Source organism: Psammomys obesus, unplaced genomic scaffold, assembly GCF_907164565.1.
Source record: "Psammomys obesus unplaced genomic scaffold, mPsaObe1.curated_primary_1811, whole genome shotgun sequence".
In the NCBI taxonomy this organism is placed as follows: domain Eukaryota; kingdom Metazoa; phylum Chordata; class Mammalia; order Rodentia; family Muridae; genus Psammomys; species Psammomys obesus.
Genome location: NW_026596079.1, coordinates 3,494,389 through 3,515,825, shown reverse-complemented (window position 1 = coordinate 3,515,825; position 21,437 = coordinate 3,494,389). Strand labels below are relative to the sequence as shown.

The 21,437-nt window shown below is 46.8% G+C and overlaps 2 protein-coding genes across 2 annotated transcripts in view; one reads left to right on the top strand and one right to left on the bottom strand.

Annotated features, from left to right (window-relative positions):
* The first annotated feature begins 5,394 nt into the window (after positions 1-5,394).
* Chrac1 (chromatin accessibility complex subunit 1) lies at positions 5,395-8,898 on the top strand. The gene is made up of 3 exons (XM_055626286.1): positions 5,395-5,553; positions 7,660-7,786; positions 8,340-8,898. Exons 1-3 carry the CDS (start codon positions 5,407-5,409, stop codon positions 8,456-8,458), a joined length of 393 nt encoding a protein of 130 aa, XP_055482261.1. The 5' UTR covers positions 5,395-5,406; the 3' UTR covers positions 8,459-8,898.
* A 1,606-nt stretch (positions 8,899-10,504) lies between these two features.
* The window catches only part of Ago2 (argonaute RISC catalytic component 2), an 85,343-nt gene continuing 74,410 nt past the window's right edge, over positions 10,505-21,437 (bottom strand). The window contains exon 19 of the mRNA XM_055626780.1: positions 10,505-21,393. Within this exon, the coding sequence (XP_055482755.1) occupies positions 21,285-21,393 (109 nt within the window). The 3' untranslated portion in view covers positions 10,505-21,284. The remainder of the gene's footprint in view (positions 21,394-21,437) is intronic.

Genomic DNA, 21,437 nt, shown 5'->3' with positions numbered 1-21,437 from the left:
AGAAAGAAAGAAAGAAAGAAAGAAAGAAAGAAAGAAAGAAAGAAAGAGAAAAAAAGAAAGAAAGAAGTCTAACTCCCAGATGTGCCTGCTTTCTGCCAGAGAGCCGACAGTCTCAGGTAAGAGTCTGAGACATGTGGGTCACAGTCTTTGTCACAAACACTCAGCTCTGTCACTATCCAGAAGGGTCACAGACATCAGAGACAGATGCCCAGCACTCATTCACAAAAGTATATGAAGAGCATCTCAGATTTTTTTGTTTTGTTTTGTTTTTGTTTTAGGGTTTCTCTGTGTAGCCCTGGAAATCCCAGAAACTCACTGTGCAGACCAGACTGGCTGAAAACTCAGAGATCCACCTGCCTCTGTCTCCTGAGTGCTAGGATTAAAGGTGTGCAACACAAATCTCAGATTAAAAAAAAAAAAAAAGCAGAAGCTAAAACATGGTGGTCCTTCTGCTCACGGGATAAGAAAAGCATCATCTTAAATATGCAAAATGGACTTGAACCTTTGTAAAGCTAGACATATGGCAAAGGCCAGTGTTCTCAGTTACTCTGGAGGTTGGAGGGATCAACTGAACCCAAGAGGTCAATACCAGCCTTGGCAACATAGCAAAGATCTTATATCAAAAAACAATATACTCTGGGTGTGATAGTGGTACACCTTTAATCCCAGCACTCGAGAGACAGAGGCAGATGGATCTCTGTGAACTTGAGGCAACTCTGGCCTACAGATCCAGCCATGGCTACACAGAGAAACCTTGTCTCAAAAAAACATACACAAAAAAATAAAAGAAAATTAAAAAAAAAAAAAACATACCTCATGTCTTAGCTAGGATACCTATTGCTATGATAAAGCACTGACAGAAAGCAACTTGAAGAGGAAAGGGTTTACTTCACTTGCATTTCCACATCACAGTCTATTTTCAAGAAGGGTCAGGGAAAGAACTTCAGGCAGGAACCTAGAGTCAGGAAGTGAAACAGAAGCTGTTTTGAAACAAAAGCCATGGAGGAGTGCTGCTCCCTGGCGTGCCCTTCAGGGTTCAGAGCTTGCTTCTTTTTTTGTTTTGTTTTCGAGACAGGGTTTCTCTGTGTAGCCTTGGCTTTTCTGGTCTAGCTTTGTAGACCCGGCTGGTTCTGCCTCCCTCAGTGCTGGGATTACACGTGTGCACCACCACACCTAGTTGCTCAGCCTATTTTTGTATAGTACCCAGGACCACTGGCCCTCAGGTGACACTTCTCACCGTGAGCTGGGCTCTATCACGTCAATCATCCATCATCAATCAAGAAAATGCACCCCAGGCTTGCCCGCAGGCCAATCTGCTTGAGGCATTTTCTTAGCAGAGGTTCCCTCTTCCCAAGTGGCTGGCTTCTATCAGCCTTTCTTTAATGAAGGTCAGTGCCCAGGGTTAAAGGTTCTCTGCAACTGCATTCTTTCAGGTCTTTTCTTAGTTGGTGGGACTTCACGCACTAACTGCTGAGTTTCATTCTGTTACTGTGACAACTACAATGACCAAACGCAGCTTAGGGGAGGAAAGGGTTTATTTCAATTTACAAATTACAGTCCATCCTGGAGGGCTGTCAGGAAAGGAGCAAGAGGGAGGTGAGGCACTGCTCAGAAGTATGAAGGGAGATGCTTCCTGGAGGTAAGAAAGCTGGATTGCCCTGGGCCTGGTGCCCAGGAGTCAACTGCTCCCACTCCAAGTCGCTACTTAGTTGCTGTCCCTCGCTGTGCTCTCTGCAGTCACCACTCAACACCAACATCTTCTAGAAAAGCAGATAACTATGTTTCTTTTCCCCTCCTTACCACAGTCTATCACATATGCTGCTCTTGGCAGAATACAAATTGGCTGGCAGGGGCTCCAAGGTGTAGCCAGTGCTTGGGTGAGGGATTCAGAGGCATCAGAAATGAATGGACACACACTTCTTGGGAGTTGAAAAGACTGAGCTCTCATTGGGCTCTTCCCAATGCAGGGAGGTTCCTGCAATGGTCAAGACTCTTGACAGGATCTAGAACCACCTGGATGGTTCTGTTCTAGGTACAGGCCTGTGAGAGGCTTCCTAGATCGAGTTAATCAGGTGAGAAGACTCATCCTGACCTGTCAGATTTATTAGAGAGAAAGCCGGCTAAGTACCAGCACTCATCCCTGTTTGCTGACTGATGATGCAAGGTGACCAGCTTCTTGAAGCTCCTAATGCTGTGACTTTTCTGCCATGATGGACTATGCCCTGGGACTGAGTCAACACAAACCTTCCTTCCCTAAGTTGGTCAAGGGTTTTGTATAGCAACATAATCAACAAGTACGGCAGTCTTCAGTCCTCCTGCTGTTTTAGGCTCATGTTCACCTTCCTCCGAATGGTGAGCATTTGCCCTTTCCAGCTTGACTACTGTCTCCTCTGCTCCTTTCCCTACCGCCATGTCTATCATATGATCCAACCCCCTCCCCTCCTCCTGACTCTTTGGGAATTCTCGTTTCTTTCTTTTTCTTTCTCTTTTTTTTTCTCTCTCTCTTCTTTCTTCAGGGTTTCCGTATGTATCCTTGGCTGTCCTATACTCCCTTTGTAGAGCAGACTGGCCTCAAACTCAGAGTAATTCACCTGACTCTGTCTCCCTGAGTACTGGGATTAATGGTGTGCACAACCACACCAGGTTGGAAATTCTCACTTCTCTGAACTCTCTAGACATCTATCTCATCTCCTCCTGTCCTGTTTTCAAACACACCCAAAACAAGCTGTACAAAAACAACCAGCTAAAAAGACAAGCCAAAACACTTCTATGGCCAATCTGTTTTTAGCATTTAAGTTTTCTGTTGAGTGGTTCCTTGTCTGGCTATGTCCCAGTGCTTGATACTGGAGGTTCAAACCTGGGCATTTAGAAGTTCTTGACTCTTAAAAGGTATCGGGTGGCAGTGGCAGTAAGGACAGCTCAAGCCTCTCATCCAGAATCAGGGAGGCAGAGGCCAGTGGATCTCTGAGTTCAGGGCCATCCTGGTCTACAGAGACAGTTCCGGGACACCCAAGGCTATGCAAAGAAAACCTGTCTTGAAAAATAAAAACAACAAAAAGGAAAGATTGCAAATAGCAGGGAAACTATTCAAAGCAAAACAACAATACAGACTAGGAGTGTGCTATCAAGAGACTAGTAGGTCACATGGGTGAAGATACTCAGGGCCCTTGCTTGTGAAGTCTAAAAGAAGGGGAGTTGATTGCTTAGAGGTGTAGTTTTCGTAGTTCACTATTTGACAGAGTATATTATTACAGCATCTTTTCTACTGTACATTTCCCCATAATGTATGATTTTAAACTACATGCACACTGGATTACAAATAGGAATAACATGGTTTTCTTAAAAGTTCACTTTAAGGACAGTGTATCTTACTATGCATATACTCCAAACTATTTCTGGCTGGCCTCTTTCTTCTCCTTTCACTACTAGAATACAACCGAATAGAATCTAAGTTTGATGGCAATTAAGTGGAAGAGAAACTTGTTTCATTGACCAGACTGGTGTGTGTGCATGTGCATGCATGTGAGATTGGGCACCATTGCATGATGGAGGTGGGGAGAGTGATGTCATAGGCTGTTGGCTCTATTGTTCAGAGGAGTGTATGCATAGCCCAAGCCAAGTGGCATCCCAGCCCCCTTAGCTTTTCCTTGTATTTGTCTGCCTCTCATTTGAGAGGAAGCACGTAACAGACAGCCTTCTTTCATGGCTTTTCTTCCTTTTTAAAGATTTATTTATTTAGGGCTTGAGAGATGGCTCAGCGGCTAAGAGCACTGTCTGTTCTTCCAGAGGTCCTGAGTTCAATTCCCAGCAACCACATGGTGGCTCATGACCATCTATGAGATCTTGTGCCATCTTTCGGTATGCAGGCAAACATATAGTCAGACACTGAATGCATCATAAATAAATCTTTAAAAATTTATTTATCAAAAAATTATTTATCGTGTATAGTTTTTTTGCTTGCATGTACGCCTGCACCTCCAGAAGAAGGCACCAGATCTCACTATAGATGGTTGTGAGTCACCATGTGGTTGCTGGAAATTGAACTCAGGACTTCTGGGAGAAGCAGCCAGTGCTCTTAACCTCTGAGCTTCAGAGCCATCTCTCCAACCTCTTTCATGACTTTCCTTTCCTTCAGATCTGAGCAAAAATGTCACCTCTCAGAGGCCAGCCTACCACACAGGCCTGACACTTTCCCACTGGAAATGGTATTTTCCCCAGTATATCTGGGGGAAATGTAATCTTGTTGAGGGCAGGCAACATGGCCAACTTGCTGACTTGTGCCCTTGTGCTTGACACTAACACTGGACTTATCTATGGACTCAACCAACGTGGGATACAAGTATTCAGGAAAAAAAAAAAAATGACCCCTGCAGATCGGAGATGTTGAAAATTTTCACCATTGCTCTCTAACAGTCTAGCAACTAACTATTCATATGACATTCATACAGCACTTATCAAGGGTACCAGGAGAGGACAGGTATTCTATGAGAACGTGCCTTGGTTAAGCGGCTGTCATCATCTCTATTTAAAGGATTTAACCAGGTGTAATTGCATTATGTGTGGGGATCTTAGAAACAATCCCCCATAGACAGTTGTGGTTTATGCTTATTTGGACCAGGATACACTACGGTAGAGACTACCCTGAAACCTAACATGATTTGACCTATAAAAAAAATCCCACCAATTTAGTTCCTCCAACTCAACTTGGTGCCAATTTACGAGGTGTTGTGTTCAGGCCACACCTACTTTACTTTCCCAAGTTTACTCCACAACTCATGCAGAATTCCATGGTCTCATGGCTCCACTTGTGGTGCCCAACTTAAGACAACTTGCTATTTATTCTCCGGACCACCACTTGCTAGGATGTTTCTAACAGTCTTCCTTCTACCTTGTCCCTGTGTCCTATTCCTCATGACACGGTCTATCTTCTTTAGCATGGTTTTCCATGGCGGGGCTGGCCTTGAACCTGATTCTCTAGGTTTTGTGGTGGGATTACAGGAGGCTCGAGAACTATCTAGCTCAGTCGCCTGCCTAACAAACTAATCCCCATGAGACACAGGACAGGTACAGGGGCCGCTTTTCCTCCCTACTCCTTTGGCCAAACCGTTCGTTGCTCCTTTCTCTCTGCTCTGGCCACGGTCCTTTGGACTACCTGAGTGTGGCACATGCTTCCTGGCTTCTAGAACATGATCTCATAAAACATTTCACTTTCTTTAGCTTTTGAAAGGAATGGTCTGTGCGGCTCGGGGCTCCTCGAATGCACTAGGAGAACTGAAAAAGTTTCTTCCGGTCATTTCCGAAGGGATTTTCCTGGGTGCGGTCACCTAGACTTTCGGGCCACCACGCTACACGGCGTCTGCGCAGGCGCGGGCGCGCGGGGCATCACGGGCCGCCCGGACGCGGAAGATGGCGGACGCGGCCGTGGGTAAGGACAAGTGCGGGGAACAGCGGCTCGTGTCGCTGCCCCTGTCCCGCATCCGAGTCATCATGAAGAGCTCTCCTGAGGTGTCCAGCATCAACCAGGAGGCGCTGGTGCTCATGGCCAAGGCCACGGTGAGCGGCCGGCGGGACGACGAGAGGGGCGGGCGCGGGCACCAACCGCCCCTCGGGTTCCGCACACGCCCGGCTATTCGGCTGCCCGGCGGGGGCCGCGCGGCTCCACCTCTTTCTGCGCCTGCGCGCTCCGCACCCTGCCTGAGCTCCGCCCACCGCGCCGCTCCCGCTGTCCTTTGCGCTGCTTTCACTCTGCGGGCTCACTTCGCTCCCACCGTTCTTCGTGACCCGCCCACCGCGTCACTCCCGCCCTGCCTCGCGCGCGCGGTCCGGTGTGCGGCTGCGCGTGTAGGCGTGGGTCGGCGCAGCGCGAGGTCCGACTCTCGACGTAGTTTCTGTTGCTCACCTACAGGGTGACGCGGGAGTTCTCGAAGCTTCCAGGTCAGCCTGTCATGGGATGTTCAGCCCTCAGGCCTCCGGAGGTTTTTATGCTTTATGCAGAGAACAGCTGGTCGCAAGTTAGACTGCAAGAGACAAATTATAACCTCACAGCCCCCTCCCAACACAGATCGCTCTGTAGACTTGTAGACCAGGATTACCTCAAACTCGAAAGAGATCCGCTGGCCTCAGCCTACCAAGTGCTGCCGAATTTAAGGCCTGTTCTCTTGGTCTTGGCCACGTTTCTGATTGTAGAGCAGTCCTGCCACCTCCCCCTTCTGAGTTCTGGAATTAAACATTCGTGCCAACACTCCTGGTTTAAAGTTTGGTCTAGATAGTAGGAACCTTACTGTCCCGAGACCAGGCCATTATAACTGCCTCTAGGTTGCTTTCCCGCATCTACTTACAGAACTTCAGTGCGTGGTAGTTTTACAGTAATTTGTACTAAGGTCAAGGGAAGTGTAAATCTTAGGACTTTACAACAGAGCTGACCTTAAGTAGAGCCTGACAAAATGAAATAGTTCCCCAGTACAAATACAAGCCTTAGGATAACAAGCCCCTTGGGGTTGGAGATTTAGCTCAGTGGTAGAGCCCTAAGGCTCTGGGTTCGGTCCTCAGCTCCGGAAAGAAAGAAGAAAAAAAAAGGGATAACAAGCCCCCTTTAGACAACGGTGTGCTATTTATACATAGACTGCACATTTCTAAAACATCTCAAGATCATGGGGGAACTTCCTCTTGTTTCTGTGTGGCCTTGGGACGCGTGTCCTAGCATCAAGAACCTAAGAACTGCAGACCCTTCTCTCAGCACTTATTATCGGAAATACGGAACCTTGGGGAAGACTCAGTTTACCTTAGTTTGGAGTCTTGGGATCTTGTCAGTTCTGCTCCTAGAAGGTACTTGGGCAAAAAGAGATGTCATTTTTCAGCTGGGGGTTGTTGTTTTTTAACTACAGTTATGAGTAAAGAACCTTCAACAAGAGATTCAAGTAGACTGAAAATGTGTTCCCAAGACACAGACAAGTGGCAGTTCACATCTGTAATCCAGTCACTTGGGAGACTGAGGCAGGAGCATCTACAGGAATTCAAGTCTTAGCAGGGACTACAGAGGGGGACCCTGTAAATTCCTTTGCAGACCAGATATAATTCCAAAAGATAGGGTTTCTTTGTGTAGCCTTGGCTGTCCTGGAATTGTGTAGACCAGGCTGGCCTTGAACTCAGAGATCCACCTGCCCCGACCTCCCCAGTGCTTGGATTAAAGGTGTGTGTTACCAAGCCAAGCTAGATAAAATTTTTGAATGGGCTTTTACTCCAATTTGTAGAGGCTGGTAACACTCTACCCCATCCCTCTTTTCAGACAAAAGCTCAGACTAGCCTTGAACTTGATATGTAGTGAAGGCTGCCCTGACTTCCTGTGCCTCTTGCCTCCACCCATACTGTGCTGAGATGATAGTTGTGCACCACAGCATCCCCCAGAAACCAGTCATTTATAATCACTTGTAAATATTTTTTATGTTATACAGAGAAGTGAAGCTGGGAAATGCCTGCTGCCTCCTGCATTACAGTCATGCTTCCTAATTTCATGTTTCCTCCTCCTGTAAACTGATTTCCTGTAATTTAATTTGAGGAACTAAGATAATATGAAGTACTAATGAAATTTTAAGTGTTGAATTTTATGGTGGATTTTCAACATCCATTTCGACCTTTCATTTGATTTTGTTGTTGGTTTAGGAGCTCTTTGTTCAGTATCTAGCCACCTGTTCCTACAGACATGGCAATGGCAAAGTCAAGAAAGCGCTGACATACAGTGACTTAGCCAGCACAGCAGAAGACTCAGAGACACTTCAGTTTCTTGCAGGTACTTAATCTTGGGACATTCTGGTTAAACAAAAACTTGCAGTGAACTATTCCTCCCTTCATTGTTCTGCCTGCTGCCTCAGTTTGTCCTGACCTGGCATCGGGAAGTGTTTTTGGCTTTCTCCATTTGAGCCCACCAAGAATCACAGAAGTTGATGGTATTCCCAAGATGATTCACTAGCTATGCAGACTTACTGAGCTGTACACTTGTCCTGTTTTCCCCCACCCCCAAAACAGAGCAACTGGTGCATGCAGCTAAAAAGAGCTTCAGGCTAGCCCAGGGGCCAGCCCCATCTTCCTCAACTAGCTTGGACAATGTTGTTCACAAAATCAGGTCATAGAATGTAAGGCTATGGAGTGTAAGTCTGTAAGCATGCACCAGGAAATGATGCTGGTCTCTGTGATTCTTCACCTAGACGTGTACTTGGATTTCATCTTGGTATGTACTTATAGAAGGTATTCTTGGGCTAAAGGTAGAAATAGTACCTTTTGGAACTTGCATTGTTGTATTCATAGTTCTCCATAACCAATTGTTGATGTTTTCTGTTTTTAAGATATATTACCAAAGAAGATTTTAGCTAGTAAGTACCTGAAAATGCTAAAAGAGAAGAGGGAGGAAGAGGAGGAAGAGAATGAGGATGATGAAAGTGACGCTGCTGAAGCCCTGGCATAAGCCAGCAAGAAGCGCTCTCAGTGAGCCCAGGGAGCATGCTCAAGGACAGACTGACAGCTGGGAAATGATGGGCACTGCAGCTTTGTCTCAGACTTGCAGCTTGTTTCATCCCTTCTTGCAGTGGGAAAGACTGGACAGCAGCCTCCCCCACAGGCCCTCCAGCCATCTCCCTCTAATCCCAGGAGAGCCCTGGGCAGATGGCTCTGCTCTGGCTTTGGGAACAGCAGCACATACCACTGAGCTTCACATTGAACTTGCAGGGAAGACCTGGAAAGCTCCATGTCAGCTGTGTAGTCACTTGGACATCCTGTTCTCAGAAATGGCTACACCATACTGTGCTACCTTTGAATTTTTTCATTTTTTTAAAAATGGACTATGTTATTCTATTGTACAGAAATTTGCTCTTTCCTTTCCATTAAAGGTCTTGTATTTTACAGTAACATGCTTTATTGATGTTGTTTGAGGTTCTTTGATTTTTCTAATGTCTTTCTCCCTGAGCATTTTGTGAAATTTCAGAGTGAGCATTTCTGGCTGGAGATTGTGATCCAGGTAGAGTGTGTGCTTAGGCACAGTGCCTTGGGACTGCTCTCAGCAGCAACAAGTAAGTAGCTGCTCCATTCCCAGCTCATCACATGCAATTGAAGGAGTCTTCTGTGTGTCCTAAGGGTTTCTATTGCTGTGATGAAACACCATGACCAAAAAAGCAAGTTGGGGAGTAAAGGGTTTTTTCAGTTTACACTTCCACATCACTGTTCAACACCAAAGGAAGTCAGGAACGGAACACAAACAGGGTAGGAACCTGGAGGAGGGGCCTGATGCAGGAGCCATGGGGCTTGCTGCTTAATGGCCCAACCTGCTTTCTTACACAATCCAGGACCACCACCCCAGGAATGGCACCACACACAATAGGCTGGGCCTTCTCCCATTGATCTTTAATTGAGAAAATGTCTTAGAGCTGGATTTCATGGAAACATTTCTTCAGCCGAGGCTCCTTTCGGATGACTGTCATGTGTCACATAGCAGGGATTATAAGGACATGCCAGTTCTACTGGCTAGCAATTTGTAGTTCGTTACAAATAATATACAGAATACCCAAAACATTCCCATGGCACCAGAGCTAATCCCTGTCCCTTACCCGCTCATAACCACTGTTTCTTTTATCCCCTTCTTCCCTCCTCAGCATCTTACTATGTAACCCTAGCTCTGAACTGGGCCAGCTGTGCCTCTGAGTGCCTTAGAGATGGCAAGATCCTCCCTGCCCAATTTTGCTTTTAAAACATATCTGTTAAAAATCCACTCTTTGATACACAGAATTGTCACGTGCAGCCACGTGACTACTATTAAGGACAGTTCTAGCACCCTCTTGAAAAATCTCTTGCCAGCATCTCCATCTCCACGTTACCCTGGCAACCACTGAGCTGCCCTGCGACCCAGTTGAAAAAAAAGACTGATGAACAAACAAAGCCTTAGGAGGGTCACAGGTTTGACAGAACTTGTTCTCCAGAGCACACTGTTCATTCTAGGGCCTTTCAGCCGCCAGGCTTTCTCATTCCCCCCCTCCCCTCTCTTACCAGCACCTGCACACTTTTCACTCAGCTGTACAGGTCAAAGCAGCCTGAAGAGAGGCCGCCAGGGTCTCCACCATGTTCACACCGTTCAGCAACCTGAGCTAGCTCAGAGAAGGCAAAAAACAAGACGACACAAAACAACAACCCCGTTCTCGTAGTCTGGAGCTCAGGGCCTCGCTCAGGATAGGCTCAGTTGAATGACTTCTCATATTTCCTTCTGTGCTGCTGGTATACAGGCACCCAGTTCTCACATACCACACTGTTCTCCTGCTGTGGTGCTCATCAACCCCAGGTCCTTGGGTGATGCAGAACACTGTTGAGCTAGTCCATCCTTTGGGCACAGCCCCTGGCTCTGCAGATCAAGGGTAGGGCCCAGATCCCTATGGAAAGAGGCACTCACAAAGAAGCTGGACTCCGCCTGTGCACTTGACAGCACTCTCAAGGGACACATCGAGTAACTAACTAGACACCTTTGGAGTAGGCAGCTGTAAATATGAGGAATTTTATTTCATTTTATTTTAACTTTATTTTGCGGACATACTATGCGGCAAAACAAAATTTGACACCATACAAAATAACTTTATAAAATATCATTCACATATTTTATCAATTTACAGCATTCTGTGCATGTTAGGGGGCTACATAAGGAGGTGAAAAAACACTATACCAAACTTTTAGTATTAGTTTATACACACAGAAGAACAACATAAGTAGCGGTTAGGTTTCCCATGAATTTATTGCAAAAATAGTGCAAACTATTTAACCTAGTAAGCTGTGAAAACAAACTTGAAAGGACCCAGCTAAGCTTAAACACGACAAGAGATGCGCAGTGTCTCAGCATTCAGCTTTCTTCACCAGCTGTCTTGTCCATGCAGACTACCCGCCCAGGTCAGTGTGGGTGAGTGCTGAGAAAGAAAGATGTGAAGGCTGCCGCTCCTGGGCCCATCTGCCCAGCGGCTGCACGTTGGCAGTGCCTTTAAGGTCATGCTACTTACTCAAGGGACACCCATGAGGTCTATGTGTAAAAGTTAAGATGCCACGACTTTGAACTGAAGGTACCCACCCTTGGGTGATGAGGAGAAGGGGACCGAAGCAGCATGAACACAAAAGATCTGAATGGCACAGCCTGCTGAGAAGCGGAGTACCCTTTTCCTCAAGTGTGCTTGGGGAAAGATTCCTAATGTAGGGTGACCTTAGAACCACATACTGCAGGGGGAGAAAGGAGGTACTAACTTTTTCAGTTTTTCTTTCAACAGACTATTGGGGTCCAAAAAAGCGTAATACCTGAACAAAATAAAGTAAAACACAATGCTACATAAAAAAGCAAAACAAAACAAAAAAACCCAAAATGCAGCACATGCAGGTCTTTGACTTGAGGTACCTATGTAAATTTCATCACCTGCCCAAAGTACTCATTAGGTTAAAATAAAATGCTTCCGGCAAGCCAATTGTAGGATAGGGCATTGATTACAGAGAAAGTGCAACAGCTCTGAGCTTCATATCCATACGCAGCATACTAAAGGGGGATTTATTCTATAAAATATAGCTTAAGTATATAAACCTGATGGAAGTTAAAAAAAAAAAAAAAAGACCCACACACATCTAACTAGAATCATCTTTTTTCTTTTTTTCCTTTTTTGAGATCCTGCAAAGGAGAGGGGTAGGGAGCAGAAGAAGAAGGGGGGGGGCAGCTCCCAAATCACCTTTCAGAGTTTTGCCACCAAGTACAGTTGGTTCTTTTCTAAAATCCAGAGAGCGCTTTAAAAGATTAAAACTACACTACAGGAAAGATTCCCTACCTTTTATTTCTTACTGGTATAAAATCAAATTTGTAAGACTCCAAAATATTGTGTTACCTCCAAAGAATTATGTTAAAAAAGATCGCCATAGTAGGAAAAGTTGTAAACTGCCAAATATAAAAGCGTGGAAAGTCATCAATCTCCGACCTTATTTTCTTACCCATCAGAAAGCGTTCCTGACTTGAGAGAGCACGGGCTGCAGCAGAATGCGCATCTTCCCCACCTCCAGCCTGGCCTCCAGACAGCCGCGAGCTTGCCCCGCCTCTGCCCGTGCTGCCTAGCACGGTCACCACTCACACCAGGAGATGGAATCGACAACCGTCCATTTGCTGCTTACGAAAGAAAGTCTTATAGAAAACATGCCAGAGAAAGAGGGAGACGAACAGCTGAAAAAGCAGAGACACAGTACTTGGGGTATCTTTTTGTGAGGGTCGCCCCTCTGATAACACAGAAATGAAGCGATAGCTATGAATTCATGCATAAAAGAGCTGGGGTGTGTTATGTGTGAAGTCTGCTCTTGCACACATTTCCCCCTCCTTTTCCCAAGAGGGTAGGTGGGGATCCCAATACACTAGAGCAGTTGGGTGGGAGACTTGCACGGCCAGTTGGGCCCCCCACTTGCAAGAGAAAATGACTATTCTGAATTTCAAAAATGCATTAGGGTTAACATAAAAGGCACAAAATAAATTAAAAACATATTAAAGAAACGGAAATGATGATTTCAAGTTTCATGTGGAGTTAGTTATGTCCCACTGTTTGGTTACTTTTTCCAATTTAATTTGACAGACTTAGTAAATAGCACCCAACTGTTTTAACTGAGGTAGATCCACATTGTAAAGAAGCTGGGTCCCCTCCATTTTCTCTCGAGATTGAAGATGCTTTTACAGAAACAAAAATCTGTTGTAACCGATGCAGAAGCAATGACAGGCGGCAGTGACTGCAGAGAGCTTGGCCTAGGAGCAGGCTGCTGAAACCCATGTCCCAAGCACCCAAGCATGCTCCCGGAAACAGTGGGTCCTCTCAGACCAGAGGTGAGAAATCACACCTTTGAAGATCACCTGGCTAAGGTCTCTAGGCAGACTGCCACAGAAATGCACATGATCTGTTGCCATCAAGCCACATAGAAGAGCGCAGGTGAGGGGGAGAAGTGTAACCTTGGCAATGGCCTTTTTTTTTTTTTTTTTTTTTTTTTTTTTTTAACTCCAGAGGGAACACGTGCTGAGTTAGGATTGAACATCTTGATCTGGACAGTTGAAATTTACTCTGCCTTTTTTTTTTTTTTTGCATATTCTGAAATGCACAAATTCACTATTTGATTAAGGCTTAATTTAAAGTGACATGACTACTGGTATTACGCAAAGCCTGGGCATCCTGACGAGCCACAGACTGGTATCAAAACCGAAGACAATGACATGAAGCCTCAGAATTGGGTTTAGCAGGTACTATAATTTTATAATTAATTATACAATCCATGTAGCAAATGAAAAATTATACAGAGGGGCCAAGGGTTATAAATAAGTTTACACAGGAACTGTCAATTTACAAAACAGCACTGCGTGGTTTCTAAACCGCAAGCACAAGACGTTGTCACACAGATGCACTGTACAGGCACAAACATGTCCATGACATACAGAGTACCACCTGAACCAGGCCCTTGTAGCCACTCCACTTCTCAAAGTAGCAGACGTTAAATGGATGCAATACATTTTGATTCAAAATGTCTTCTAGAAACATTTGAGTGGGGAGAACTTAAGTCTGGGCGAGGAGCCACCGGGGAACTTCTGAATTCATTTTTGGTTCTTTTTCAATTATTTTACAAAAATAAAGTAAAACTAGAAAAATTGATAAAACCAAGGGTTAAAACCCCTCAATAAATATTAGGCAGATAATCTGAAGTAAGCGGAGGTAAGCGTCTGGAGTCGGGGCTATGTTCTCTCCCTGTATCTATGAGGCAGTAGCCACTGTTGCACGGAAACTTACAATTATTCTCTTACAACTTTTTTTAAAATAAAAACTCACGTGCCCCTACAATTTCTAAAACATGAATTCATAACAACTACACTGAAATTCCTTCTCAAACTCAAGACTCAAATTTTAATTTAATGCTGAATTATACCCTTTTGGAGAGTAATCACACAGGTCTATTTGGCTTTGAAGAGGAACCAAAATTGTTAATGTGTCATCCCTCCAGAGCCACCGCACAGGCAAAGGCCTTTTCTAGGCAATTAAAAAACACAAGGCTGGACTGGACTACTTCTCCTGTTAAAAAGCAATCCCTTGAGACAGGGAGGGAGGTTTTAATTAGACTCTGCTAGGAAACTGCATCACCCCTGGCTTGGGAAGGTCAGAGATAAAAATTACACCACAGGCATGTCAAAGCTGGAGTCCTATGTTTTCGGTTTAAGTGACAGACAATCACATCTAAGTGAGCAGTTCCCCTCCCCCCACCCCCAGTCACAGAACAGTAACAACAATGAAGAAGCATTCCAAAACATTAGGACCAAATAGCACCTTACACTTGAGGATTCACAAACACATGATTCCAATTCCCTCCCTCTAACCCTACTTCCACTACGACAGACAGTCTTGCTGAGGTGTGGAGAGTGCGAGGCCAGTAAGGAGGCTGGGCTGGAACCCTGACCAAGTAATGGTCTTCCACCTGTCTCCTGAAACCCCAGCAGAGGTGCACCTGCATGCCAGGGCACAAAGAACAAGAGGGGACCGAGAGTGTCTCCACAGCTGCAGGCTGCGGGGTGGCTTCAGTTTGCGAGTCGCTGAGGACTGACGGAGCTTCCTAGGCGGAGTCCACTACAGACCAGCCTCAGCACGACTCTGAAAGAACACCAAGAAAGGTGCAAGGTGTGGGACCAGGTGTCCCAAGACAGTGAAGCCAGAGCCTGGAGGGAGGGTTGAGGCCACCTGCTGTGCAGGATGGAGGGCCCAACCTTGATTGGCCATTACAACCAGTGGATTTCCCAAGAGCCTCTGTCCCCACACATGTACCTCACTGACATTAGGGAGCTTGAAGATGAAGAAAGAACTGAATGAGGAGGGTCTATATACTAACTTCCTGGTGACACACGTAAGAGGATGGTGCCTGTGCCTTACCTCTAAATGAACTCAAATAAAGGCAGCTCTAAGCAAAACAGGAGCTCATTCGGGATTTTAGCCCTCAGGAACACAGGGACCAGAACTGCCAGAGCATTAGAAGGTTTCACACCGTGCTCTCACTTCAACCAGTTTAAAAAAAAAAAAAAAAGTGTTAGCTCAACACTGCAGTGGCCAGCGCTCTGGGCTGTTATCTCTCGCAGTGTCATGAGTGGAAAGGCTGGCTGCCTCTGTGCTAGTGCCCTCTGAGGGCTGTGGCTCATACCACCGCACCTGGGTGTGACCCTAAGCAGAACATGTCTAGCACCCCGTGTCTTCCTGGATTCTCACCGAACACCGGTGGCACTCCCCGACACAATGCAACAGAAAGGGGAGGGGGGCACAAAGACATTAGAAAAAGCGTTCCCTAATACCCAGGCACGTGCCTTCATGACACTGTCCACCTGTCCCTCAAGATTTCCTAAGACAACTAATGAAGGAACCTGGGGGCTTATGCTGACTTTCCAAAATTAAGCTCAAGGAAACATTAGGGGGAGAGGGGCCAAGGTAGAGCCACGAGGTAAGAGGATGACCTTCTGGGCAGCAGAGTGGACAACTGCTAGAGAGCTAGGTCAGACAAACCGGCAAGTGATCCCTGCCCTGCCCACACTAGTGGGAGCTTCTACTCTAGTACAGCCCATTGCTCCTTCCAAACAGAAGGCTTGACGTCAGAGCACAATGCTCTCAGTCCTTCACTTCCACACAGGGTCCCAAGGTCAGCCAGGCCCACGCGATCTGGATCCATGCAACTGCGTAAGCACGATATCTGCACGAGAGTCGGTGTTGAAGCACCTTTATGAGTGTGTAGTGTATAAAAAGGGAGGCGAGAGCGGGGGGGGCCACTTCCAACCCATTGGTAAGCAAGCAGGGGCAAAGATGCCTTCTTACATTAGATAGAAAAGCAAAACCAGGCAGGGACAGGCTATCTCCAGGCTCGGCCACCGGCGGCCCTGCCAGTCACTCCCACCAGCCTGGAGGATGCACGTTCTCCGTGCACAGAAGCCCTTCTGCCAGCCTCTCGGGTGCTAGAATCCTGTAGCTGGGCGGTACTGAGGAGCCCCCGGTCAGCGACAGCAGGAGGGCGCCGCCCCAGATCACAGTATGGCACACACGTTTTCAAGCCAGACCTGAACAAGGAGTTCACAACTTAGTTTACTCAGGTGATTAATTTGGCTATAATCAGTGTGGATAGCGATGCTTCAGAGCAAACACAAATCTATGAGAAGTCAGAGGTAGCTTTTATGCATCTGTCTAAAAGGTTTTTTAGAAACCACCTTCTGTAGTGATTTGGCTAAGCCGATACATTCAACTTGAGACAATAAAATGGCTGAACAAATCCAAAGACACAAAGTGAGGGGTCTGCAATGGCACTGACAACACACACACACACACACACACACACACACACACACACACACACACACACGGCGGTTGAGTGTAAAAGCTCCTTTTGTTTCAGACGCTGGTACCTTGACCAGACAGTTCATGTGGGGCTGAACCCAGCAGGGTCCCGAGGCATGAGGGGCTGTGCCAGGCTTCAGGTCGCCCTGCCATCCATGGATGTACCACCAATGACAGCCTGGCACAACAGTAACCTCACAGCTGGCCAAAGAAATGCAGCAACGGCCTGTTAACACTGGCTGGGCTATTCCTATCCCATCCACGCTGACAAAGGCCACATGGAACTCGAATGGCATATTGTGGGGGGCCTTGCAGATCACAACTAAACAGGCCAAAGTGTCACAAAGACGCCTAACTAATTCATTTACATTTAAGCCTTCAGGTCTCAAAGAGCCTGCCGTCCCATACAGAGGCAGAGCACTTCTTGTCAGAGAGCGAGACAAGGCTAGCCCATGATGCTTGAGAAAACAGAGCCCAGTCTGCACTCTAGCATATAATACTGAAATGTGTATGGGGGTCACAGAAGTGAGGCAATGTCCCACACATCCACACCATTCTTGCCACTGTCAATCTGTTTACAATCACTTTAGATGAGTACAGCAGCTATGGAGTTGGACGCAATAAAGAAAACTGTCGCCAGATCAGTGCAACTTACAGGAGTCAGCATGCCTGCAACACGGCCCTAGCGACAGAGTGACAGGTGCTGTTTCCAGTGAGCCAGCCAGCATGGTTACTTCAGGGAAGGGCTTACAACATAAACAAAAGGTCTGCATTCACAAGGGAGGCATATGAGCGCCAAGGGAGGGTAACTTCTACTCGGGGCACATTCCTTTTCTCCTGGGCGTGAAAGACGAGTCAGGGAGAGGTCACAGCAAGGTTGCTTATGGCTTGTCTGGGGCCACTGGGATTGTCCACTGCCTGTGTAGCAAAATGCCCATGAAAAATCCTTGCAACAATCCAAGAGGTCAGGGCCATGCCAAAGGACCCTGAAGGTTCTTGTGACCAGCCAGTGCTACCACCACAGGGACTACCGAGAGAGGCCACCCAGCCCTAAGGCCTCCTGGACACTCAGGGGTCCCAGCTGCGTGACCCGGGACTGATCTACCCTTAACACATTGTATCAAATATAGAATTTGACTGAAAAACTGCTTGTAAAAATAAAATTCAAATCACCCTGCAGATCAATGCAAAAGCATACCGCTGCATCTATAAGAAAAACAATTCATCCAGAAAAACTACATCTGTGGCTTCCAAAAATAAAGCATTCGCAAGCCTGAAGGTAAACATTGGGTCATTTATAAAAGTTGGGGGAAATAATCTCTACCATATCCATCAGGTACCACGTGCATTGGGATAACCAACTCAGCTGGATCAAACCAGAGCAGGAGAGGAAAATAAATAGCAACATGTGCATTTAAAAACAATAAAATAACATATAACAACAACAAAAAACCCCGCCCAACCCCACTGCAGGGGCTGTCTATCAAGCGCTCAGTTATCAGGTAAACATCAGAAATACAGATGTTGGGCCAGCTGCAGACAGCACGGAGCTAGCGGTCTCTCCCCACTGGCAGTGCCCTGTGGCCTGGAGGCCAGCAAGCGGGTGAGTGTGAGGAGTTGCCAAGAGGCCAAATCTGGAGAAGGCAGAGCAGACCCAAAGTGGTATCAAGTGTGCACGTGAGGACTTCCCAACAGGAGAACAAAGCCAAAACCAAACAGCCCCTCTCTAAACGTCCTGGTGCGCTCAGCTTCAGAGTCAATGGGAATTAGGACAATCTGGGCTTATCCACACGCAGTGACAGGATGGGAGTTTTGCTAATATTCCTAAGGGCTAATCTACAGAACGGGGCCTCAGTGTCTCCCCTAGAGTTTCAAGCTGCTTCATCAGCATGCTGTACACAGTGATAAAGGACATCAGGACTGGTTTTTAAGAGTGAGTATCTTACAATGTTCTAGGAAGAGTCCCAGCATGAGTGTCTACTTGGGTAGCCTCCCTTAAAGAGACAGGCACGTCCTAGTTTTCCTTCCAAATGGATACAGAGCACAACATAATCACATTCAGTTTGCTTAAAGCAAGGCACACCTTACTTACAGTGGGGTTGGGAACACAGCTAGCAAGTGGGCAGTCCTCAAACTTGGCCAGGTATCACCTCAGGGGATAATGGCGCCTGTCGCCAGTCTTGGGTACAGGCACAGACAGAAGGCTGGCTCCCTCGGAAGAGGGCCCGATTTTCTACCACACTCTGAGGTCTCACACTGTCTCAAAACTTATGCTAATAATAAGGGGAGGGCAGAAATTGGGGAAAACAATTATTTACCTGAGAAATTGCAACTATAGCCATTTATAAGTTCCACACCATCGGACATGCCGACGCTGCGCATCTAACACAATCAGGGACATTTGGTCTGGGGATGCTTTTCATATTAAAAGTGTCACAAGTAAGCATGGGCTATAGAAAGTACTTTTCTCCAAGTACTTTTGGCCCATCAAAAAGAAAACTTGTCCTTCAAGATGATCGAAACAAAACAAAACAAAACAAAAACCCAAAACTCGCAGCTCAGATTTTTTTTCCCAGCCCACAGTGTTCCGAGGTGTGAGCTCTGACAGGGATCTTTCCTGCTCCCCTGGCATCATTGGGGGAGGACCTCAGAAAGCCTCCAGAGTCACAGGGGCAGGGGAGGCGTTCGTGGGAAGGGGGTGGCCCTCAAACACAGATGCCAGCTGTCTGCTGTGCCAGGTCCAAGAGGCTAGCAAGCAGGCCTGAGATTCTAACAAATGCAAGCAGGCCTGCATTCTAACAAACCCACTAGCATGACTGAGATCCCATGGCAAAAGGCTAAAGACATACCCTAGACACACATGGTTTTAAGAGTAGCTGAAAGCAATCTAATTTCAGATTCTAAAAGTCTACCAGGTGCCACTTCTTCAGCCTGACCATGCTAGGTGAGCTAAAGAGTGTTTTTATACCCTTTTGGAAACAGTTCGAGAAAGTGCCACTTGCCAATGGGATAGCAGGCAGCCCCAGTACTTCTTCGACTGGAGGTTTGTCACTTTAAAAGACTTCTAAAGACACAGCAAGAAGAGACTAATGTCATTAGTAAGACACCCACATGCACACACAGATACACCCACCGAGGGCGCGGTTTCCCAGGTCACTGCGTCTGCCCTTCCCACCAGCTCCAGTGCAGGTGGGTAATCAATAGGGCAGCAATGGTACTGTGTCCTCTAGCATGAGGCGCCACGGAGGGGGAAGGGGTGGGCGCCTCTCTCCACCTCAGGGTCAGAGGTAAATCACGCAGAGCTTGGGGAAGAGGACCATCAGCAGGGATAGAGAAAACCCACAGAACACAGAGCAGCACAGAGAAGGCTTGTCTCCTTCCGGGAACTTGTACATGGAGAGGATCTGGTTCTCACTCAGCTTCAGTACAAGCACAAAAAGCCCCACAGGACACACACGTTGAAGTGGCTGCTGCCACGCGCAGAAGCACTTGTAGTGTCCCTTTCAGTTCAAGGGTCTCTAGGCTGGCAAACCCACGTTGGGGCCCAGGAGCAAACACCACCCAGTCTGTGCCTCCTGTGCCAGCCTTGCCCATCACCAGCTCCTCGGGCACCCTCTGTTCCTACCTGCCAGTCTCATGCCAGCAGAGCCGCCAACGGCAGCTCTCTCCATTTCAGTGCATGTAGCTCCTGTGAAACCCACCTTCCGAAACTGCACGCGGAGAGGAGTGCACTCTTACGTGGACTTGTTTCCCAGCAATGGAAGAATAAATAAATTCCATTTGTGCTTCATCGGCTGAGCGACACACATGGATGAGGCAGGGGAGGACGGCAAATTACTGGCAAGCACACTGTCCTTCCCGGAAGTACAGGCCACACAGTCCACACTGGGGAGGGAGAGGAGAAGGAGGGGTGCATCGCTGTCACGTGAAGCCAGTTGCATATTCCTCTACTTAAGCACTAAAAGCCACAAGAGGTGGCCTGTCGCCAGGCTCCAAACATTTCACAAGAAGCACCCCATAGTCAACAAAAGGGAAAAAGCATCTACCTACCACATTAATACTGCAAACCAGATATATATATATTCTTCTCTTACATTAAAGACATAACAGTGAAAAAGGATTGTACTGTATTTATCACCACAGACCCGTATTCTTTAGAAACTTTGGAAAATAAATGTCACAGTCCTACAGGACACATCTTATGATTACACTGTCAGTATATTGTCTTTTTTTCTCTTTTTAAATAAATTTTTATCAAAATGGCACTTGTCTGCCAATCTCTCGGACAAGTCACTGCTGTAAACACACGTGACCGTCCCCTCTGCCACTACACCTCTGTTCAGGCCTCGAGGGCAGGCGTGGCAGGGAGAGACATCGTGCATACCTAGCAGCCTCTGCCCAGGGGCTGCAAAGCATGCGGGCCTCCCTTAGAACTCAACATTAGTGACAACTTCTTAGGGCCAGGCTTTAAAACCCCAATGGTGATGCATTCATGCTCAGAGCCTTCACAACTAGATTGAGCCCATCGATTTCATTGAGAATCAGCTGTTTTAAAAACACGTAAATCGAATGACCAAATAAATTAAAATGTTTTAAAGCCCTGAGAGTTCATAGACTGGTTTTAGGACATTTTGTTGTTTTTTGTTTTTAGGAAACGGGACTCTCAGTGAGCAGCTTATGGGTTTGGCAAACCACGTTTCCTACAGTGGGGTCTCATACAGGCCTGCAGCTCAAAATCCAAGTCTGAAATCTGGGACGGAAGGCATTCTGGAAAATGGAGGATCTAATAAAACCAAAGACGTCTCATGTTCGATGCTGGCTGTCACGGAAGGGCTGGGCATCTGTTGGTCTGAGTGTAGCTGGTCTCGTGTGAATCCAACTTGGTACACAATCGCTAAACACTACAACACGTCAAGCAAAGTACATGGTACGCAGTGTGTCCTGGTGGACCTGGACCGCCTTCGCCAGTGCTTGGTGATCTCGCCCATTGCTCTGCCCAGAGGTATGGCTTCCTTCGGCGCTGCAGGGATGTGGGGGAGAAGAGAAAGAATGCAGTCTTGACTG